Source organism: Xyrauchen texanus, chromosome 24 (assembly GCF_025860055.1).
Source record: "Xyrauchen texanus isolate HMW12.3.18 chromosome 24, RBS_HiC_50CHRs, whole genome shotgun sequence".
Taxonomy (NCBI): Eukaryota; Metazoa; Chordata; class Actinopteri; order Cypriniformes; family Catostomidae; genus Xyrauchen; species Xyrauchen texanus.
In genome coordinates this window covers 6611466-6630185 of record NC_068299.1, presented here as the reverse complement: position 1 = coordinate 6630185, position 18720 = coordinate 6611466, and the positions used below count along the sequence as shown (strand labels likewise).

General features: G+C 34.7%; 1 protein-coding gene across 1 annotated transcript; it reads right to left on the bottom strand.

Moving 5' to 3' along the window:
• Positions 1-113: 113 nt before the first annotated feature.
• Positions 114-18403, bottom strand: LOC127617926 (kynurenine 3-monooxygenase). Its single transcript, XM_052090100.1, has 15 exons — positions 18264-18403; positions 16177-16246; positions 14764-14861; positions 13801-13890; positions 11970-12018; positions 9474-9561; positions 9006-9171; positions 8840-8911; positions 8312-8433; positions 5883-6030; positions 5320-5377; positions 4809-4891; positions 3469-3570; positions 3035-3094; positions 114-2545 (listed from the first exon to the last, which is right to left on the bottom strand). Exons 1-15 carry the CDS (start codon positions 18330-18332, stop codon positions 2405-2407), a joined length of 1416 nt encoding a protein of 471 aa, XP_051946060.1. The 5' UTR covers positions 18333-18403; the 3' UTR covers positions 114-2404.
• Between the last annotated feature and the right edge of the window lie 317 nt (positions 18404-18720).

Sequence of the window (18720 nt, the reverse complement as noted above, 5' to 3'; positions counted from 1 at the left end):
ACAAGGACTCTCAAAGAGGACAGGACATTTTTAATGGATGCGACATAGTATCTCTCAGGGAGGTCCTCAACTACACTTCCCTTTCCACTTCCATTTTAGTGCAATGACTGTGAAATGACATCAATAGTATTTCTAAATGAAAAAATAACCCGCATTAGCTGTCATTTACAAATCTGCATATGGTTTTGCATACTGCAATTGAACTCAGGACTTCTGCTGGTACACATGTGAATGTCAGAAGTGTCGTATTTACATAGTACTTTATATAAAATAAAATGAAATACTGAGTAATTATTAAAGACAAACTTAATACCAATAACAGTATAAAAACATAAGAAGTGTCTTTAAAAAACAGCTGTGTTCACAAAATTATATTTAGATAACAATATATTAAATTGCGTTTATTTCAAAGACAAAGTTTGCTATTTTTTTTAATGATAAAACAATAGATATACTGTTCGATATTAAGATTAAAAAATTATTTGGACACTTGCTGGTTGTCAATCGTTAGTGGAACATGTTCATGAACTATGATTGTGGCTATCTACTAGGACATCTGTTTGAACTTGAAAAAAGCAAGACCATCTTGAGGATTTAACATTTCACAAAACGAAAAAGAAAGTGTTTATGGCCTAATGTTTTAGTTGTACTGTAAGTTAGAAATGAATTGACAAGTCCATGAAACAGCAAACAACATCTACTATTAAAAGAATAGTTCACCAAATTCTCTCATCATTTACTCACCCTCATGCCATCCCAGATGTGTATGACTTTCAGTCAATAGGCTTTCTGCCAATAGGTTCAATGCAAGTGAAGGGTGATCAGAACTTTGAAGCTCCAAAAAGCACATAATGCCAGCATAAAAGTAATCCCTATGACTCAAGTGCTTAAATCTTTATCTTCACAAGCAATCTGATCTATTTTGGTGAGAACAGACCCAAATGTAACTACTTTTTCACCGTACATCTTGCCGTTGATGTCTCAAGGCATGATCGTGATTTCAAGCTCAATTACGCTTCCTAATACTTGATGCATGTGCAGAGCGCTAGATGGCGCTATAGGAAATGTAATGGACTTGAAAAAATGACCGACAAGGAGATTGCTGATGTCAAAAAGGAGTAATATTTTGGTCTGTTCTCACCCAAATCCGATTGGATCACTTGGATAAAAACATTGGAATCACATGGATTAATTGTATGCTGCTTTTATGTGCTTTTTAGAGCTTCAAAGTTCTTGTTACCATTTACTTGCATTGTGTGGACCTACAGAGCTGAGATATTCTTTTAAAAATCTTAATTTGTGTACAGCAAAAGTAAGAGAAATTCATACACATCTGGGATGACATGGGAGAGCAAATGATGAGAGTTGTCATTTTTGGGTGAACTACCACTTTAACAAATACATGTTTTCAGTCATACTGAACTCTTTGAACTTCAAGAACAATAGACCCTACATGAACTACAGAGATTATTTTGACATATTCATGAAATTAAACATTAAAAACAGAGAAGATATCTGGATGCAGGCTACTCGATTATAAAACCACAGTATTCATAAACACCCACACAGATGTGATTTTATATATATCAAGTTAATCCGAACCTGATTAGACACCCACTAAGAATTATACATCCTCTTTAAATTTTTCCCTCACATATGCTGTCATTCATGCTCATGGTGACCCAGATTTTCTGTTTATTAAAAATGAAGCTTTATTAACAGATTTGTGGCATAATGTTTATTACTGACATATTCAACTCTTACCTCCATTTACTTAAGGCCAAATTGATTGTTGCTGCAAGGCAATTATGATGGAATTCCCCAGAGCCAGGCAATACATATTAAAATGCACAATGTTTTGATTGTATAGCCATAACACTCAACCATTATACAGAACATGTTGGAATGAGACTAGTGTGAAAAAACGCACTTTTGAAATTATGATGAAATGTCATGACCACATATGCAATGATACCTGAAAGAGACTGTCTACATGGAGCAAATTCCACACACAGATATTATGTTGGTAAAGCATTACCAGACATTCATCCAAATCGAAAAAGCACAACTTTGTACACTTAAAAGCCCAAATAATACAATTGGATTTACCAAATAAGTAATATAAGTGCTTTAACAAAAGTATGAAGAACTTTCTGAGAACTGAGTCTAAATTATTTTTAATTATTATAGTTTTGATCAAGATTATGCCACAAAACTGTAGAAGAAGCTTGTATTGAACCCTGAATTTTCATTTTAGACTTTAATTTTGGTCTGCGGCTTGAGTCCTGTATGCAGACACATGAAAGGTCATCTTGTTCATCTTTGCTTTGATAAAGGCTACTAGACATGACAAGACTACTACACAACAACCCTGGGTTTCCCACGCATTGTTATTCTCCTTGTTTTAGAACCATTTTAAAGCAAGCGCACGGTTCCACAACTGCTCTGAGGAGATGTTCGGGATTTTGGAAGAGTATCTGACCAAGAGATACGTCCCTCCCACAGCAGACACCACTCCAGACAGCCACAGACCATGAGTGATCACCTGTAAAAGGCAAGAAATATATTAATCCGTGTATCATTCCTTCATTTCATATTCAGTTAGGAATTCAAAATCGGAAAAACAAAAAACGTATTTCATTAATTGTTTACAAAACCAATATTAAAAAACAAATAATGACTTGTTTTTCGTAATTTCTATTTAATTTCATGTAAAAAATAGGAAATTGGAAAAATAGCCACAGGGACCAATAAATTATTTGTTTTTTAATACTGGTTTTGTAAACGAATAATGAAATAAGTCGTTTTTTGTTTTTCCAATTTTTAATTCCTAACTGAATATAAAATGAATGAATGATACACGGATTAATATTTACTGATGGATTGGTTTCTATTATATTTGCATTGTCCTGTGAATGCTCAGAAAATTCTCAAGAAGTAATGAGATGTCCCTAAATCTTTAACATTTATGTTGGCAAGAGACCACGATTGCCTTTAATAGCATGTGTACACGGCTTGCCAAACACTCTCAAACCTTATCTTGCCAGTGCCAGCGTTTGACAGCTTCATGGTATCTTGTTCTGGTAAATGTGACCTAAGAGGCAAATAACGAAACATACTGTAAGAACTACTGGACACTTACAGAAATAGTTCACCCAAAAAACCTTTCCTCACCCTCATGTTCTTCCAAACATGTATGACTATTTTTCCAAGGAACACAAAGGGAGATGTTTGGCAGAAAGACAACCTCAGTCGCCATTCACTTTCATTGAGTGGTAAAAAAATATATTGGTTAAAGTTCTGACTAACATCTCCTTTGTATTCCACAGAAGAAATGAAGCCATACAGTTTGGAACAACTTGAGGATGAGTAAATAATGACAGAAATTTCATTTTTGGGTGAACTATCTCTTTAACCAATCTTGAGCATAATTCAACTAACAACACAAAACCACACAATAGGACTTACCATTGTGTAAAGTGGAATGATTGTTTTTGGCATGATGAAGTGAAGGATGTTGTCCAGGTATTTTCGGAACAGGAAGTATTTGGAATTTACATGTGCCCTCATCTAAAACACAAATCACATTGTGCATGAAGGTATTTTATGGTCTAGAACACAATTGTAACTGTAACTGGTAATCGTTAAAGGTGAAAATAATTTCCTATTCAAAATTGGACACAAACATCAAAGATTTAATTATAATATTTAGTCTAAAATGTTTGTGTGTGTGAGAGAGAGTGGATGTGTTCCTACTATATTTATTAGTCTGCCAAAACTAATGAGGCTGAACTGTGTGTCACTGCAGTCTGTATAAGACCAGCTGAAACCAGTTGCAGTATTTTGAGTGATTACTGCTTTACTGTGACTGTGTATGTGTGTGTGTGTGTGTGTGTGTGTGTGTGTATATATATATATATGCATGTGGGTGTGCATATTACTTAATGAACAGAAATTCTAAGGACCATCTATCATTCATTCATTATCCTCCATGCATCAATCCATCCATTTATCCATTATTCATTCTCATTCACCCATCCATCATCTTCCTTCCATCCATACATCAATCCATCCATATATCCATTCATCCTTCATTATCTTCCTTTCATCCATCCACGCATCAATCCATCCATTCAGCAATCCATCATTCATTATCATCCATATGTCCATCCATCAATCCATCATCATCTATCTATCCATTCATTCATCATTAATTTCAATCCCTCCATCCATCCATCCATCATTCATTATCATTCATATATCCATCCATCCATCATCATTATCATCTCTCTATCCATTCATTCATCATAATTTCAATCCCTCTATCCATTCATCCATTCAGCCATTATATTCCATCCATCATTAAATATAATCCATCCATTCATTCATCCACCCATCCACCTATCCATCCTTCATCATCATCCATCCATCTGTCCACCCATCATTATCATCGATCCATCCATCCAGCGATCGCGCCAGCCAGCCATTATCTTCCTTCCATCATTCAAAATCATCCATCCATCCTGCATTATTATCATCATCATCCATCCATCCATCCATCAAAACATCCCTCCATCCAACCATCCATCATTCATATCATCCATCCATCTATTCATCTATCCAGCCAGCCACCTATTTGTCAGATTCTGGACCCTGCTGATTCTCTGAGAATCTTTTATCAGACAGTGCAGCAAGTTGCACAACAATGTAAAATTAACTACACTTTTAAAAGACAGCTATAGGGATATGGGAGTTCATCTGACTGTGTCAAGGGTTTAAATATAATATTGCTGAATTTCATGGCCTACCTCTATGTAGTTGTACATGGCCAGGTCAGCAATGGCATGATCGTCAGGTACACGAACTCTAGTGTATTCTTTGAGAACAGCAGCTGCAGGTATATGAATGAAAATGGTTAATGGATCTCAAATAACAGAAGTGAACACTTTTTATACACCTGCAATTTGGGACAAAATATTTTGCTTTCTGGCCTCTCTTAGTTCCCTCACATTTCTTTGAAATCTGATGTCATAAAATGCAATTAAGACCATTTTTAATTAGCATTCACTGCTAATTGGCAATCAACCTAATCTTTACAGCAGCATTTGTTGCTGTGATTTTTGGGCTAAAATGTAAAACAATGACAAAATATTTGTTTATATTCAAAGATGAATGTACCTTGATCGCTGAGTGTAAATGAAATGTAATGAAACTAAATACATTTAAAAATATCTAAAAAAAAATAAATGAAATAATTAAATTAAATTCACAAATTCTTTATATTCATTATTCAGTTTGAATTTTCTTGTGTAGTCTTACCAAAGTCTTCATTAAAGTGGTCCATAATCTCGTCGAAAACTAGACAATCCTCAAAACCCTGTGAATAAGTAGTAAGGTGATACACATTAGTCACATTAAATGTAAAATCACATTAGTTTTGTATTTTCTGATGTAATATGGAATTCAAGAACATTCAAATTCATAATCATAAACTTTGAAGAGGCCTTTTAGTACAGTTTCAACTGAATCTATCACAGAAATGTATGAGATAAAACAAATATGTTGTTTTTCATGTTTTCAACTTTTTAAGTTTAACTGCTACAAGTATGTTAATCAATATCATTTACATTTATGCATTTGGCAGACGCTTTTATCCAAAGCGACTTACAGTGCACTTATTACAGGGACAATCCCCCTGGAGCAACCTGGAGTTAAGTGCCTTGCTCAAGGGCCCAACAGTCGCATCTTGGTGGTGCTGGGGCTCAAACCCCCAACCTTCTGGTTAGTAACCCTGAGCCTCAACCACTGAGCCACCACTGCCCCCAGATATCATTCAGATATGCATTCAAATTTCATTTGTTAATCAGTCAAACTTCACTTACAGCATTCATGCCTTGACCATAGAAAGGAACGACAGCATGAGCAGCATCTCCCATCAGGACACACTTATCAAACAGATGATACGGGGAACACTTCACCGAGACCATGGCCTGAGCCGGCAGTCTGAAGAAATCCTTTTTAAGAGCCTCTCTGAAAAATACAAACTCTACTTAGTTTTACTTTTCTTTGTTTTACAATGACTCACTGCTTATGTTCATTTTTTATGACATTTTATGTACTGAGGACAATGTCATTAGTAAAGTTTAAAGCCTCTTTTTAATAAAATAAAAAGACTACATTTTTTTAGCATTCCACCTCCTTGCAAATACTTTGCACTTTGAATAAAGGGATAGTTCACACAAAAATGTGAATTCCCTCATCATTTACTCACTCTTATGCCATCCCAGATGTGTATAATTTGCTTTCATCTGTTGAACACAAACAATGATTTTTAAAAGAATATCTCAGCTCTGTAGGTCCATAAAATTCAAGTAAATGGGTGCCAAAAGTTTGAATATCCAAAACCCACAGAAGGACCACATTAAAGTACTCCCGATGACTCTGGTGGTTAAATATTTATATTCAGAAGTGATATGATAGGTGTGGGTGAGAAACAGATCAATATTTAGTCCTTTTTCCTTCACTCCCTTCACTTTCTCCTGTTTTTGGTGATTCACATTCTTCTTGCATCTCAGTAGGGGACTGGGCAGGGAGGAGAATTTTAATTATTTTTAAAAGGACTTAATTATTGATCTGTTTCTCACCCACACTTTGTGTCTGAACACATGGATTTAACCACTGGAGTCCTATGGATTAATTTTATGCTCCCTAAATGTGGATTTTGGAGCTTAAAAATTGTGGCACCCACTAAAATATATATTTTTTTAATCTTCATTTGTGTGGGATTGTGTAGCTTAACGTGTATTGACGCTGACTACCACCCCTGGAGTCATGAGTTCAAATCAAGGGCATGCTGAGTGATCCAGCCAGGTCTCCTAAGCAACCAAATTGGCCCAGTTGCTAAGTAAGGTAGAGTGACATCCAGTAACCTCCTCTCAATGCGGCACGTGGTAAGTTGTGTATGGATCTGGGAGTCTCCGCAGTGTCATGCACAGTGATAAGATGTGCGGACTGACTGTCTCAGAAGCAGAGGCAACTGAGACCTGTCCTCCGCCACCCGAATTAATGGACCTACTAAGTAGTGGGAATTTGGTATTCCAAATTGGAAGAAAAGGGGATTAAATAAATAAATAAAAATCTTAATTTGTGTTCTGCAGAAGAAAGAAGTCATACACATCCAGGAGAGTGAGTAAATGATGGGTGAACTAACCCTATAAAATTACATTCCTATAAAAATTATGAAAAGAAAATTATTTAAAAAATAATCTATTTTTCAAACACGTGGCAAAATGTTATAAATGTAATATCTGCATTCACGCTGGTTTCATATGGTTTTGAAAATCTTTTATCAAATTATACCATTAAAAGTTGTAATAACACTAAAAATGTTATATAAAACATAGTTTTCAAGGTGCCACCGGATATGAATATTATATTCAAATAATATATTTTTTGAATACTGAATATCATCAAGTTTTCTTGGGGTTCAGTCAATCTGTAATATCGTTTCTGTTTGATGGTTTTCTTTTCACATGGAAATAAAATAACTTCTTGCATGTTTGTTATACCATATTGACTTCGGTATGAAAGTTGATGAAAGATTTTCAAATATTAATAATATTTTAAAACAGAACCACTAATTATTCTTGTTCACTAATTCATATTCTTTTTAACAAATAACAATATAATATTATGCCAAATTACATGCTTTAAAAATCTGCCTTTTACTGAAACTTTTGTTCTTTTTTACGATTACAGGACAGTCACGCCACCATGACATTATTTAGTTTAAGCCTCGTAAAATTTAAAAAAATAAAATAATAATAATTATCAAGAAATTCAGAAGTTAAAAACATATTCATCATTTTGTAGATATTCAATTTAGTATCATTTTTAATTTAATTTATAAATATTTTAAATACTGTAGATTCAGGCACCAAATATGAGCATCATGTAATTGCTCCATAAATTAAAAAGATAATTCTATCATGCTGTAAAATCAGACTTATTGGATGAATCTTTCAGTACTCAAGTACGTGTCAATCATGTCTGTGAGGACTGTACAATCATTTTGACAAGCAAATCTAAATGTTTCAAATGACTCACTGTCCTCACCGCTGTCAGCTCAGTACTTTATCTACCATCACCTGCAGCATTCATATTAAAGTAACCTTCCCACTGCGCTGTGTCCGTTACACTGCAATTTCACACCTCACTAAGAAGTACTCCAAAACTGAGAGTGATAAAAGAGTGAAAGAGAGAGAGAGAGAGAGAGAGAGAGAGAGAGAGAGAGAGAGAGAGCTGTACTCACACTCCTATTAGAGAGATAGAGTCAGGGAAGTATTTCTTGAAGAAATGAATGACCTCATCACCAGTCTGAATCTTCTCAAAGTCTTCAAAGGGCATGAAGAGGGTGCATGTGAACGTCCTGTCCTTCAAAACAAGAAATCAAAGGAACGGTTTACCACGAGGAAACTACAGCAATTCTAAACCCACTGAACATATTACAGTTTTCAAAATAAAAACATTAGTGTGATCTGTTGGAACAACACGAGGGAGAGTAAAAAATTACTGAATTGTAATTGATCAATAAATAAGGAAAGCTTTATGGGGAAACTTTTATTATTTTAATATTTATTGAATGCGACCTTAAATCGCACATATATTACAGCGTTTAACAATGTCTGAAAATCGGTCACCTGGTTCTCCTTTTTTAGACTTTTTTGCATTATATGTCAGAGGTTATTTATTCACAATAATAAGTAAATAATACAAGTTATGTTAATAATTATACAGAAATACATATAAGTAAACATTTCAAATGATGAAATGACCTCACCGAGTTGGGCAGAGCGATCATCATAAAAGTGTTCCTTGGCCAAATGTGCAAATAGTTGGGCTCCATTGCAAACTTACAGGACACACAGAGAGAGAGAGGAAGACATGTGATCACACAAAAGGAGGGCATGTGTGAGATTGCCATAGGACATTTCTGTGATGCTTACATCTCCATCTTTGGGAGGCATGGTGAGCTCCATGTACCCGTGGGGAATGTAAGTCTGGCTGTAATTAAAACGACTCTGGCGTAGGAACTGTTTCCTGACGGCAGAGAAAGCTCCATCACAGCCTACGATCAGATCTGCCTGGATCTCCTTCTTATGGCCATCAGGTCTGTGAATCACAAGAGCCAAACGTCATTTGCCAATCAACTTACATCTCTACTTTGTAGGATGTTTTTTATTTTAAATGGCTTTTTTTATATAAAAATATAATATTAGTTTAATATATATTTTTATATATATTATATAAAGAGTGTTATGAAAAAGGGTTAACTGGCTGTCCATACTGGAAAACCTCATACAAGACAGAAATGATAAGAACAGAGAATACATACATTTAAACTAAAAATAGAGAGTGAGAGAGAGTGAGAGAGAGAGAGAGAGAGAGAGAGAGAGAGAAAGGTCACTGTTTACCCAAGAAAGGTCATTGTTCCTTTTTCTGGACTCCAGTCATTCAGCTTGTGACTAAAGTTCAATGTCATGTTTGGATGTGCTTCTGCCGCTGCAAGAAATAATTTTAATTGTGCATGTTTGCATCAGTCACAAAAAATGAATAACATACAGGCTTGCATGTAAGTACTGTGTGTATGCATCTATCTATCATCCATCAGTCCATCCATTTTCATTTCAGCATCTACACATTTCAACCATGCAATCAACCCAGCATCATCTTTTTTTTCTTTCTTCAAAATGGCCAAAAAGGAATAGGCCTATGTGTCTTATTTTATATTCTCTTTTTAAATATTTCAATTTTCAAATCAAATTCACAACTCATACAAAATATTAAAAAATGTACTGGTTGCTTTAACTGCTTAATTTCTATATGCATGACACATATACATTTAACAAACATATACTGCAGATACACAGTACATATATATATAATACAATGTTCCTATCAACCCGATCTTTCATACTTTTTAAATATCTAAATTTTAAACATTCTTTTAAATATATTAATTGTAATACATTTTTAAGCTTGTTCCATTATTTCACTACTTTTATTGTAATACATATTTTTTAAGATCAATCCAAACTCCAATTTTCTTATTGTAAAATATATATATATATATATATATATATATACATATATACACCTTTCAAATTATAATGACTCTCTCTTATGTAATAAATGCTTATACGCATCATACATAATTTGAACAAACTTTAAATCCACCTGATCTTTAAATTTCAATATCTTTAGTTTTACGAATAGATGATTTGATGGTTCTCTATAATTACTACTACTAATAATCCTTATTGCTTTTTTTAAACATAAAAAAGATTTATAAGCATTTTCCCAAACTGCATTTATAGCAAACAATTTTGTTAACCTTGTCCAATTATTTTCCCACTATATTTAATACATTGTATAAATTATCTCCAGATCATTTATATAATTCGCGAACAAAATACTTTTGAACAGTTGTGATGATATCATCCAAAAATAATTAATATACAAATAAATAATTTTGGACCTAAAACTGATCCCTGCGGCACTCCGCATTTAAAGGGGTCATGACATGAGAAACCAAATTTGCCTTGATCTTTTGGTATATAAGAGGTCTTTGTATCATTAAAACGTCCTGCAAGTTTAATATTTTAAGACGTCCTCCCCATTCTAAACGAATCATTTATTTAATCAAGCTCAAAATACAGCTCGTTCTGGATTCATGGTTAGAAGTGACGTGTCGGTTAGAAGTGACGTAACAGTGTTTGCATATGACCGCCTCCAGCACAAGACAACTACGCTCATTTAAGACAGCACGCCATTTCAGCGCTCACAAGTGTTCAGTTGATGGACAGCGAGCTCTGACAGAGACTACTTGTGCACAGGAAAATTATGATGCCACACAGATGTGCTGTTCCTGGCTGTGGTCAAACAAAACCTCTGAATAAGCTGCCGAAAGATCCAGACGTCAGGGAAAAATGGATGCAGTTTATTTTTGATGGACGCTCCAGTCACGGCAGTGTTAACTTAAGCGCTTGTTCTGTACATTTTAAGGATGACTGTTTTGAGAACAAATCTCAATATGATGCTGGCTTTGCCAGAAAACTGTTGCTCAAAGATAAGTCCGCGTCGACTATTCTGGGAACAACGATCGACGTAAACTGTAAGTAATCTATTTTAAACTTTAAACTACTTTTTAAAGCGCAATTTCATTCATTATGAATAATCACAGTGTTTTTACTTAGTTTACTTGCATATTGTTCTGGCTGGGGCGCCAATAATTGATACATAGGCACTGACGCTAGCCAATCATAACAGTGGGCGTTAACACTGAAGTCTTAAATGGAAAACGCCTCCAAAACAGACTGTTTGAATCAGAGGATGAGAAACAGGGTGGGAAAAGGTCATAAATCACTAGATTTTAAAAGTTTTTCTTAAAAAAAATATATTAATACTATAATTGCACCTAAGGGAACATAATAATACAATAAAAAAACCCATGTCATGACCCCTTTAACCTCCATTGACTGTGTACCACTTTCATTTAAATTATCATATTGGCACCTACTTAAGAACCATATTTATTTATCTTTTCAACAACAATTCATGATCAATGGTAACAAATGCTTTCTTTAGATTAACAAAAATTCCCACCACATTTTTATTTTTGTCTATTGCAGTTGATAAATCCTGCACTAGTTCCATTAGTACCATTTCTGTGGAATGCCTTGCTCAAAATCCATCCTGCCCATCACTATAAATATTGTATTGTCTAACCTGGTTACTTATAGTTTCTCTAAAATCTGAGAAAACTGAGATAGCAAAGACACAGGTCTGTATCCATCCATCCATCCATCCATGTACATAAAGCCTATAAAGCCAACATTCAAAGTTTGTCTTGTCAAACTTTCCTCTTCTAGTTTTACTTGAAATGTATAATTGGTTAAATTAACATCTACCTGTTAGAAGCTCCTTGTTTAGGTTGGCTCTGTCCACAGAAAGGATGTACTACAAAAAGAAAAAGACAAAAAAACAACAAAAAAACTCTGAAATAGTGGATTAATGACATTCTAGATCTTTTCTGCATTAATGCTGTAATAAATATGGAGTTCACTCATCTGAAAGGCACTATAATCTACAGCTTAGATGACATTGCTTTTTAAAACCACCATGACGCAGGTCACTGGCATTATTATTTCTCTTTCTGTGTGTTTTGTAAGGGATTCCACAATAGTAATAAGCAGGGTTGGGGAGTAACGGAATACATGTAACGGAATTATGTATTTAAAATACAAATTATTAAGTAACTGTATTCCACTACAGTTACAGTTTAAATCATTGATAATTAGAATACAGTTACATTTTAAAAGTATTTTGATTACCGAAGAGATAGAAATAAATCTTGTGTAAATTGTCAGCTTTACGCTAAGATAATATGCTTAATATTTTCTAGCCATTTTACATTCACGTGTTACCAGGCATGATCATATTTGTTAATCAAAGAAATTCACGTTATATATAACATAATTTCTTTTTTTCTAGTAAAAACTTTGATTTTAGGGCAAAAATTTTATTCTTGATAATAATTTTGTATTGTTTTCCTGTAAAAATATCTAAAAATCCTTAAAACAAGATCAATTTGATTCATCTTGTTTTAGAAACAACACTGCATAAGATATTTAAGTTTTCAGAGAATGTATTTTTAACATGTGTATTTTGTCTTACTGTGCTGACAGAGTTTTTATACTCAAAACAAGTGAAAAAAATCTACCAGTGCTGAAGAATTAATCCAAAGTATTTAGAATACGTTACTGACCTTGAGTAATCTAACGGAATACATTACAAATGACATTTTAAAGCATGTAATCTGTAATCTGTAGTGGAATACATGTCAAAAGTAACCCTCCCAGCCCTGGTAATAAGATAATGATTGCAATGTAGCTCAGTTTCTGACCATCTGTTGAAGTCTTGCTATAATGATAATCCCTGCAGAGGTCATTAAGCACAAAATGTACACATACAATCTGGGTCAGAGAAAGTCAAAGAGCTTTTTGATGTGTCCGCAAATGTTTTTATTTTAATATTTAAAATCAACACAAAACAGTGTACTTAGTTCTTAGTGTACCAGGATATTCAACAACAAATAATGTAGGACTGGCCTTAATTTTATCCTTCTGTATTGGATCATCAAAAGTTGGAAAGGTGATTGGAGGCCTCGGGTTGAAAAATAAGCCAAAAAGTAAAATAATTTCAAAGGCAGAACAAGCTACAAAAAGGATTATTATTTGAAAGATTATAAAGATTTATTTTTTAAATATAGAATAACATGCATCGTCCAAACTAGAAAAAAATCCTTGATATTGTCAGCTTTTTTATGAACATGGTAACCCTATTTAAGGTGTAGTGAATATAACATTCAATGTGAATTTGCCGATTTCTCACAGAAAAGGTTGAAAGAAGATAAAAGAAGGTATGCCATAGGCCTTATTGGCCCTATTATGTCTTCATTATGATTGTAATGATTAACAAACTGGTTTACAAGGAGAAGGTTGCATTGATTCTGCTGGGGTCACTGGTCATGGTACTCATGTTATGTATCATCCGCAAATGGGCTCAGAGCATAAATGTATGTCTGATGTAAATGTTCTCAACTAGTGGGTAAATAACCCCATAACTGTGCAACAACTTACAGACTGTCAGGTGACTAAACATTTCTGAACTGCAGAGATAAGCAAACAAAAGTTCACATTTTGTACTATCAGGACATATTTGTGCAATAGTTATTATTACCTGTCCCTTCCGGCCATAGGGTATGGGAGAACGTTTTCCGCTCAAATTGTGGATCATACGGGAATGCATCGGAATGCTTTTGGAGACGATCTATAAGAAAAAACACATTTGAATTGATCTGACTGCTCAAGATATTTTATATCAGCAAACAAGTGTTAGCGGGAACAAAGAACAGATTTTATAAGAGATCACAAGTTCAAGGTTTAGGCTGTTGTTAATTGTGCCTGGGGTATTTTTAAACAGATTGATTTAACCAATTAGGACATGGTTGATTGGTTGATCAAAACATGTCCTACTTGGTTAACTCACATAATGTATTTTAAATACAAGGGCTCACAGCAACTCAATCTGCCCTTCCCCCCATCCATCCATCACCTCTAATGACTCAATCTAAATGTCACAATCTGTCAGACGGTAAAACTAAGTTGTGTTTACTGTGAGTTCTGTTCATGCAGTATTCCTGATCTGGCATTCCTGGCTGTCATGCTGAAAAGTTATACACCTGTAAATAACCAAATCATGAAGACACTGGATCTTCCCAAATTCAGGACTTTCTGCATTGACAGTAAGTATGAATGTAAAAGTATTGACTGCAAGTATAATTTGACCTGGTTTCACATGACCACACTTCCTCACAGCAAGTTCCTAATTTCCCTCTGCAGAGAAACTTGAGACTGGCTCAACAAAACTCATGAGTTGTTTTACAACTTTAAAAATGCAGTTTTACATTTACATTTATGCATTTGGCTTGTTACAGGGGCAATTCCCCTAGAGCAACCTGGAGTTAAGGGCCTTGCTCAAGGACACAATGGTGGTGGGTATTTTTTAGAGTGAAAAAGTGCCTAATGTATTATAAGCAGCACAAATCTATGTCAAAGAAGACTAAATGGGCTCTACGGACCTGGACACCAAACTGTGCATTACGTTTCACAAGCAACACATGTAAATGTGGACTAAACCCACCTTATCCTCCATTCCCACATGTTTCAAGGCCTGGCGCCCTCTGTGGGAGAGGGCCAAGTTGATGCTACGACCCCTCACGACTTTAGCCTGCCGAATATCTAACGGGATTTCAAACGGACAGGTTAGTAAAACACAACTTATGGAACATTTTAAAACCTTTAATTTACTAAATGAGACAACAAAAGCCAAATCAATATTTATTTTAAATGTCATTGCATCAGATTACAAAATATAAATGTTTGTGTCATTTATTTTAAAGACAGTATAAGCTAACATTTCAGGCAAAGAAAGTTTGTTATGTATTAAAAACAATAGATATGTTGTTTAAAATGATGACAAAAAACATTTGGACACTCTCTGGTAGTCAAATGTTAGTGTAACATGTTCATAGTTAAAGGGATAGTTCACCAAAAATGAAAATTCTCTCATCGCTTACTCACCCTCAACACAAACAAAGATATGTAGAAGAATTTCTCAGCTCTGTAGGTCCATAAATGCAAATGGTGACCAAAACTTTAAAGCTCCAAAAAGCACATAAAGGCAGCATAAAGTACAATGACTACAGTGGTTTAATCTATGTCTTCCAAAGCGATCTGATTGTTTTGGGTGATAACAGACCAAATTGTATCTCCTTTTTCACTACACACCTTGCCATTGCAGTCTCTAGGCACGATCATGATTTCAAGCTCGATTACACTTCCTAATGCTTGACGCATGTGCAGAGTGCTAGATGGCGCTATAGAATGAAATAATGATTACCAAGGAGACTGCTGATGTCAAGGTTTGTAGAGAAAAAGGAGTTACGTTTTGGTCTATTCTCACCCAAAACCGATTGGATCGAGTCAGAAGACAAAGTCGTATGGATTACTTTTATACTGTCTTTACGTGCTTTTTAGGGCTTCTTTCTGATCACTATTCACTTGCTCTGTATGAACCTACAAAGCAGAGATATTCTTCTAAAAACCTTTGTTTGTGTTCTGCAGAAGAAAGAAAGTCATTCACATCTGGGATGGCTTGATAAATGTTTTTGGGTGAACTATCCCCTTAATATGATGACATGTACTGTGGTTACAGTGCTTGGACCTCTGTGCGAACTTAGGGGTCTTCATACATTCTCTAAAACTGACCTTAATGGCTCAGAAAAAGTGAAGATAGTTCTGAGATAGGTTGTAACATAATTTGTTTGCAGATGCCACTAGGTTTAGTATTTTGTTATCTAATGCAATGATATTTGGACATATTTATGTATGACTTAAGTGTCCAAATACTTGGTCTAAAGTCCTTCAACAAGTTTATTGTGTGCTTAAGATGTTGACTTCTACATCACAGTGTTTGTGAACATTGGGGTTACAGTCAGTTTACAAAGTAATAATAAACCTGGAGTCATAAAATTGAGATAGCTCATGTCTTCACCTTCTCGAGTTTCAAAGACTGCCACGTCAAATCCTCGTTTTGCAAAGAAGCAGGCATTCAAAGATCCAACCTAGAATAAATAAAATCTGTGCATGTACTAAAAGTACCAAAAATACCATGGCTGTTGCATTTTCATGGGATTGAAGATCAGTGCCAAAGTGTCTATTTATAAAAAATAAAAAAAGAATGCCTGTCTGTAATTGTCTTTTTTTATGATGTCACTCCGTAAAACAAAGTGAGAAAGGCCAAAAGATTACTTTTAAAGGGGAAATATAAAATTTGCATAAATTCATGTTTCATTAAACAAAACAATAAATACAGAACAGACATAGTTAAAGCTGTCAAATAATGTGATTAAGTTGAGTGTTGTGTTATTTATATCATCAACATTATTTTTGGTGACTGTGCTACCTGAGAATGACCCTATTAGAAACATACAACTCAAAAGAAAGGCCTATACAGTAGCCAACTCATCACCAAACTACTTGAACTTAAAGGAATAGTCCGGGTTCAACACAAATTAAGCTCAGTCGACAGCATTTGTGGCTTAAGTTTGATTACCACATAAAATATTAAAAAAAAAAAAAAACATTTTTCCTAAAGGGTAACTAAACCCTAAACCAACTTTTTTTAGTTAATGATCTGTAAGCATGGGGCTTTATTAGTACTGGTCATTGATTCAAGTAATTTTTTTGACATTTGTGTATAAAGTGTTTTAATTCTACAATATATGGCGTAAAAACGTCTGAGTGCTGCCCTCTTCAGGTTGAACGGTGGCTACTGCAGTTGAATTTTCCTATTGGCTGTTGCGGTACTTCGTGACGTAAGCGGTGACAGCTGACGTAAGCAGGTTCCAGCTCACCACGCCAGATTCATGTACATGTCGTCTTGCGACCGTGTGAGGAATAATAATAACATAGAGTTTGACAGCAGCTGTCAATTAATCCGTCACTACGAGTCTCAGGTGCCCCCCCCAGCCCCGCGCAGCCCCGCTCAGCCCCGCACTCGGTTCGTTCCTTCTATCCCCGCCGGGGTCTGCCCACTTTTCCTGCATTTTCAAATATTTCTAGTGGGTGGAGTCAGACTCTGAGCAGGTGTTTAGTTACCCTTTAAATACAAATCTGGATTTCAGTGAGGCATTTACAATGGAAGTGAATGGGGCCACTTTTTGGAGGGTGTAAATGCAGAAATGTGAAGCTTTTAATTTTATAAAAGCACTTACATTAATTCCTCTTTTAAACCTAATGTGTTATTTGAGCTGTAAAGTTGTTAAAATTAGAATTTTGGGTTTGTTGACATTACATCGTCATGGCAACAAAGTTGCGAAACTGGCAATAACTGTACACAGAAAAGTTTAGTAAGAGGTTTATCACCCTAAAATAACATCAACAAGCATATTGTTTACGTCTTGTGGCTAAAATTTTATAACAGTGAGTATTTTAATGTTTTTTGATTGGCCCCCATTCAATTCCACTGTAAGTGCCTCACTGGAACCCAGATTGGGTCTTATTTTTAAAGAAAAGGAGGGACAAGTTGAAATTAGTTTTTGTGGTAATCAATATTATGCCACAAATACTGTCGATTAGACTTAACTTGTATTAAAACCAATGCAATGCATTCTTTCATGAATATTATTTTCTGCTCTTTGATCAAGCTAAAAAGTAAGGATGCCCATACCCACACATGTGATATAATAGCACATATAAACAGAGTTTCATAATCATTTTATAAATCATTAACATGCTCCTCGTGTCTGTTACAGAATATTATAATTACTATCTCTGAAAATAAAAAGTTATAAAGTAACTAAAAATAATAATAAAAAAGTTACATTGTAATGTAAAATAATTTGACACTTGTTATATAGACTATACATATACATTTCTAAACTATAAAAGTCTATTATGTTTATGCAGGGACATACTAATACAATTTTAATAATATTTTGGCATTTGTCCATTTTTGCCTGTGCTTGATTGCTCAAATACTCAACATCCTGGCAGATAAATAGGTGCAGAGGCTTTAATACAGACGTTAAGTGAGAACATTGTAATGTAATCAAGTCATAAAGATGAAGTGATTCTCACCAAACCGCCTCCCACCACCGCGATCACTTTCCTCTTTCTGCCGTGTGTATGTGAGGAAACAGCCTCCATGTTTAATAATCCTGAGTTATTAAATTAGTGTAATAAGTAAATGATAGTCTTCTGGTGTCAGACTGTGATTCACAGTGACTGTGAGTTTCTGGGAGTATTTAAACAGGATTGTGAGGTTTCGTAGGAGGAGCAATTCAAAGTCATAAGTTAAACAACGGATCAGCCCCCCTCAGAACTTTGGTAACTGTGGTAATAATCAAACCCAGCTTAAATGCAGTTTGTGTTTAATGTCATGGGAATAGTGTGTGTAGCCTATTTCATTGTTCCTTTTATATGAACATTAAAACTGATTTCAGAATGACAAAGCGAGATCGGTAGTGTCATAATTTACACTTTTGTATTATTACTGTAAGTTAAATCAGTTAAAAACACGTGTAATACCACATCC

What these genes read in the sequence shown, in the direction of transcription:
- LOC127617926 (XM_052090100.1), bottom strand. Translation starts at nt 18,332, where the DNA reads ATGGAGGCTGTTTCCTCACATACACACGGCAGAAAGAGGAAAGTGATC. An exon ending in TCATTCCACTTTACACAATG is followed by an intron (nt 3,095 to 3,468) that starts GTAAGTCCTATT and finishes TTTGCCTCTTAG; the next exon opens with GTCACATTTACCAGAACAAG. An exon ending in GCTGGCACTGGCAAGATAAG is followed by an intron (nt 2,546 to 3,034) that starts GTTTGAGAGTGT and finishes TGCCTTTTACAG; the next exon opens with GTGATCACTCATGGTCTGTG.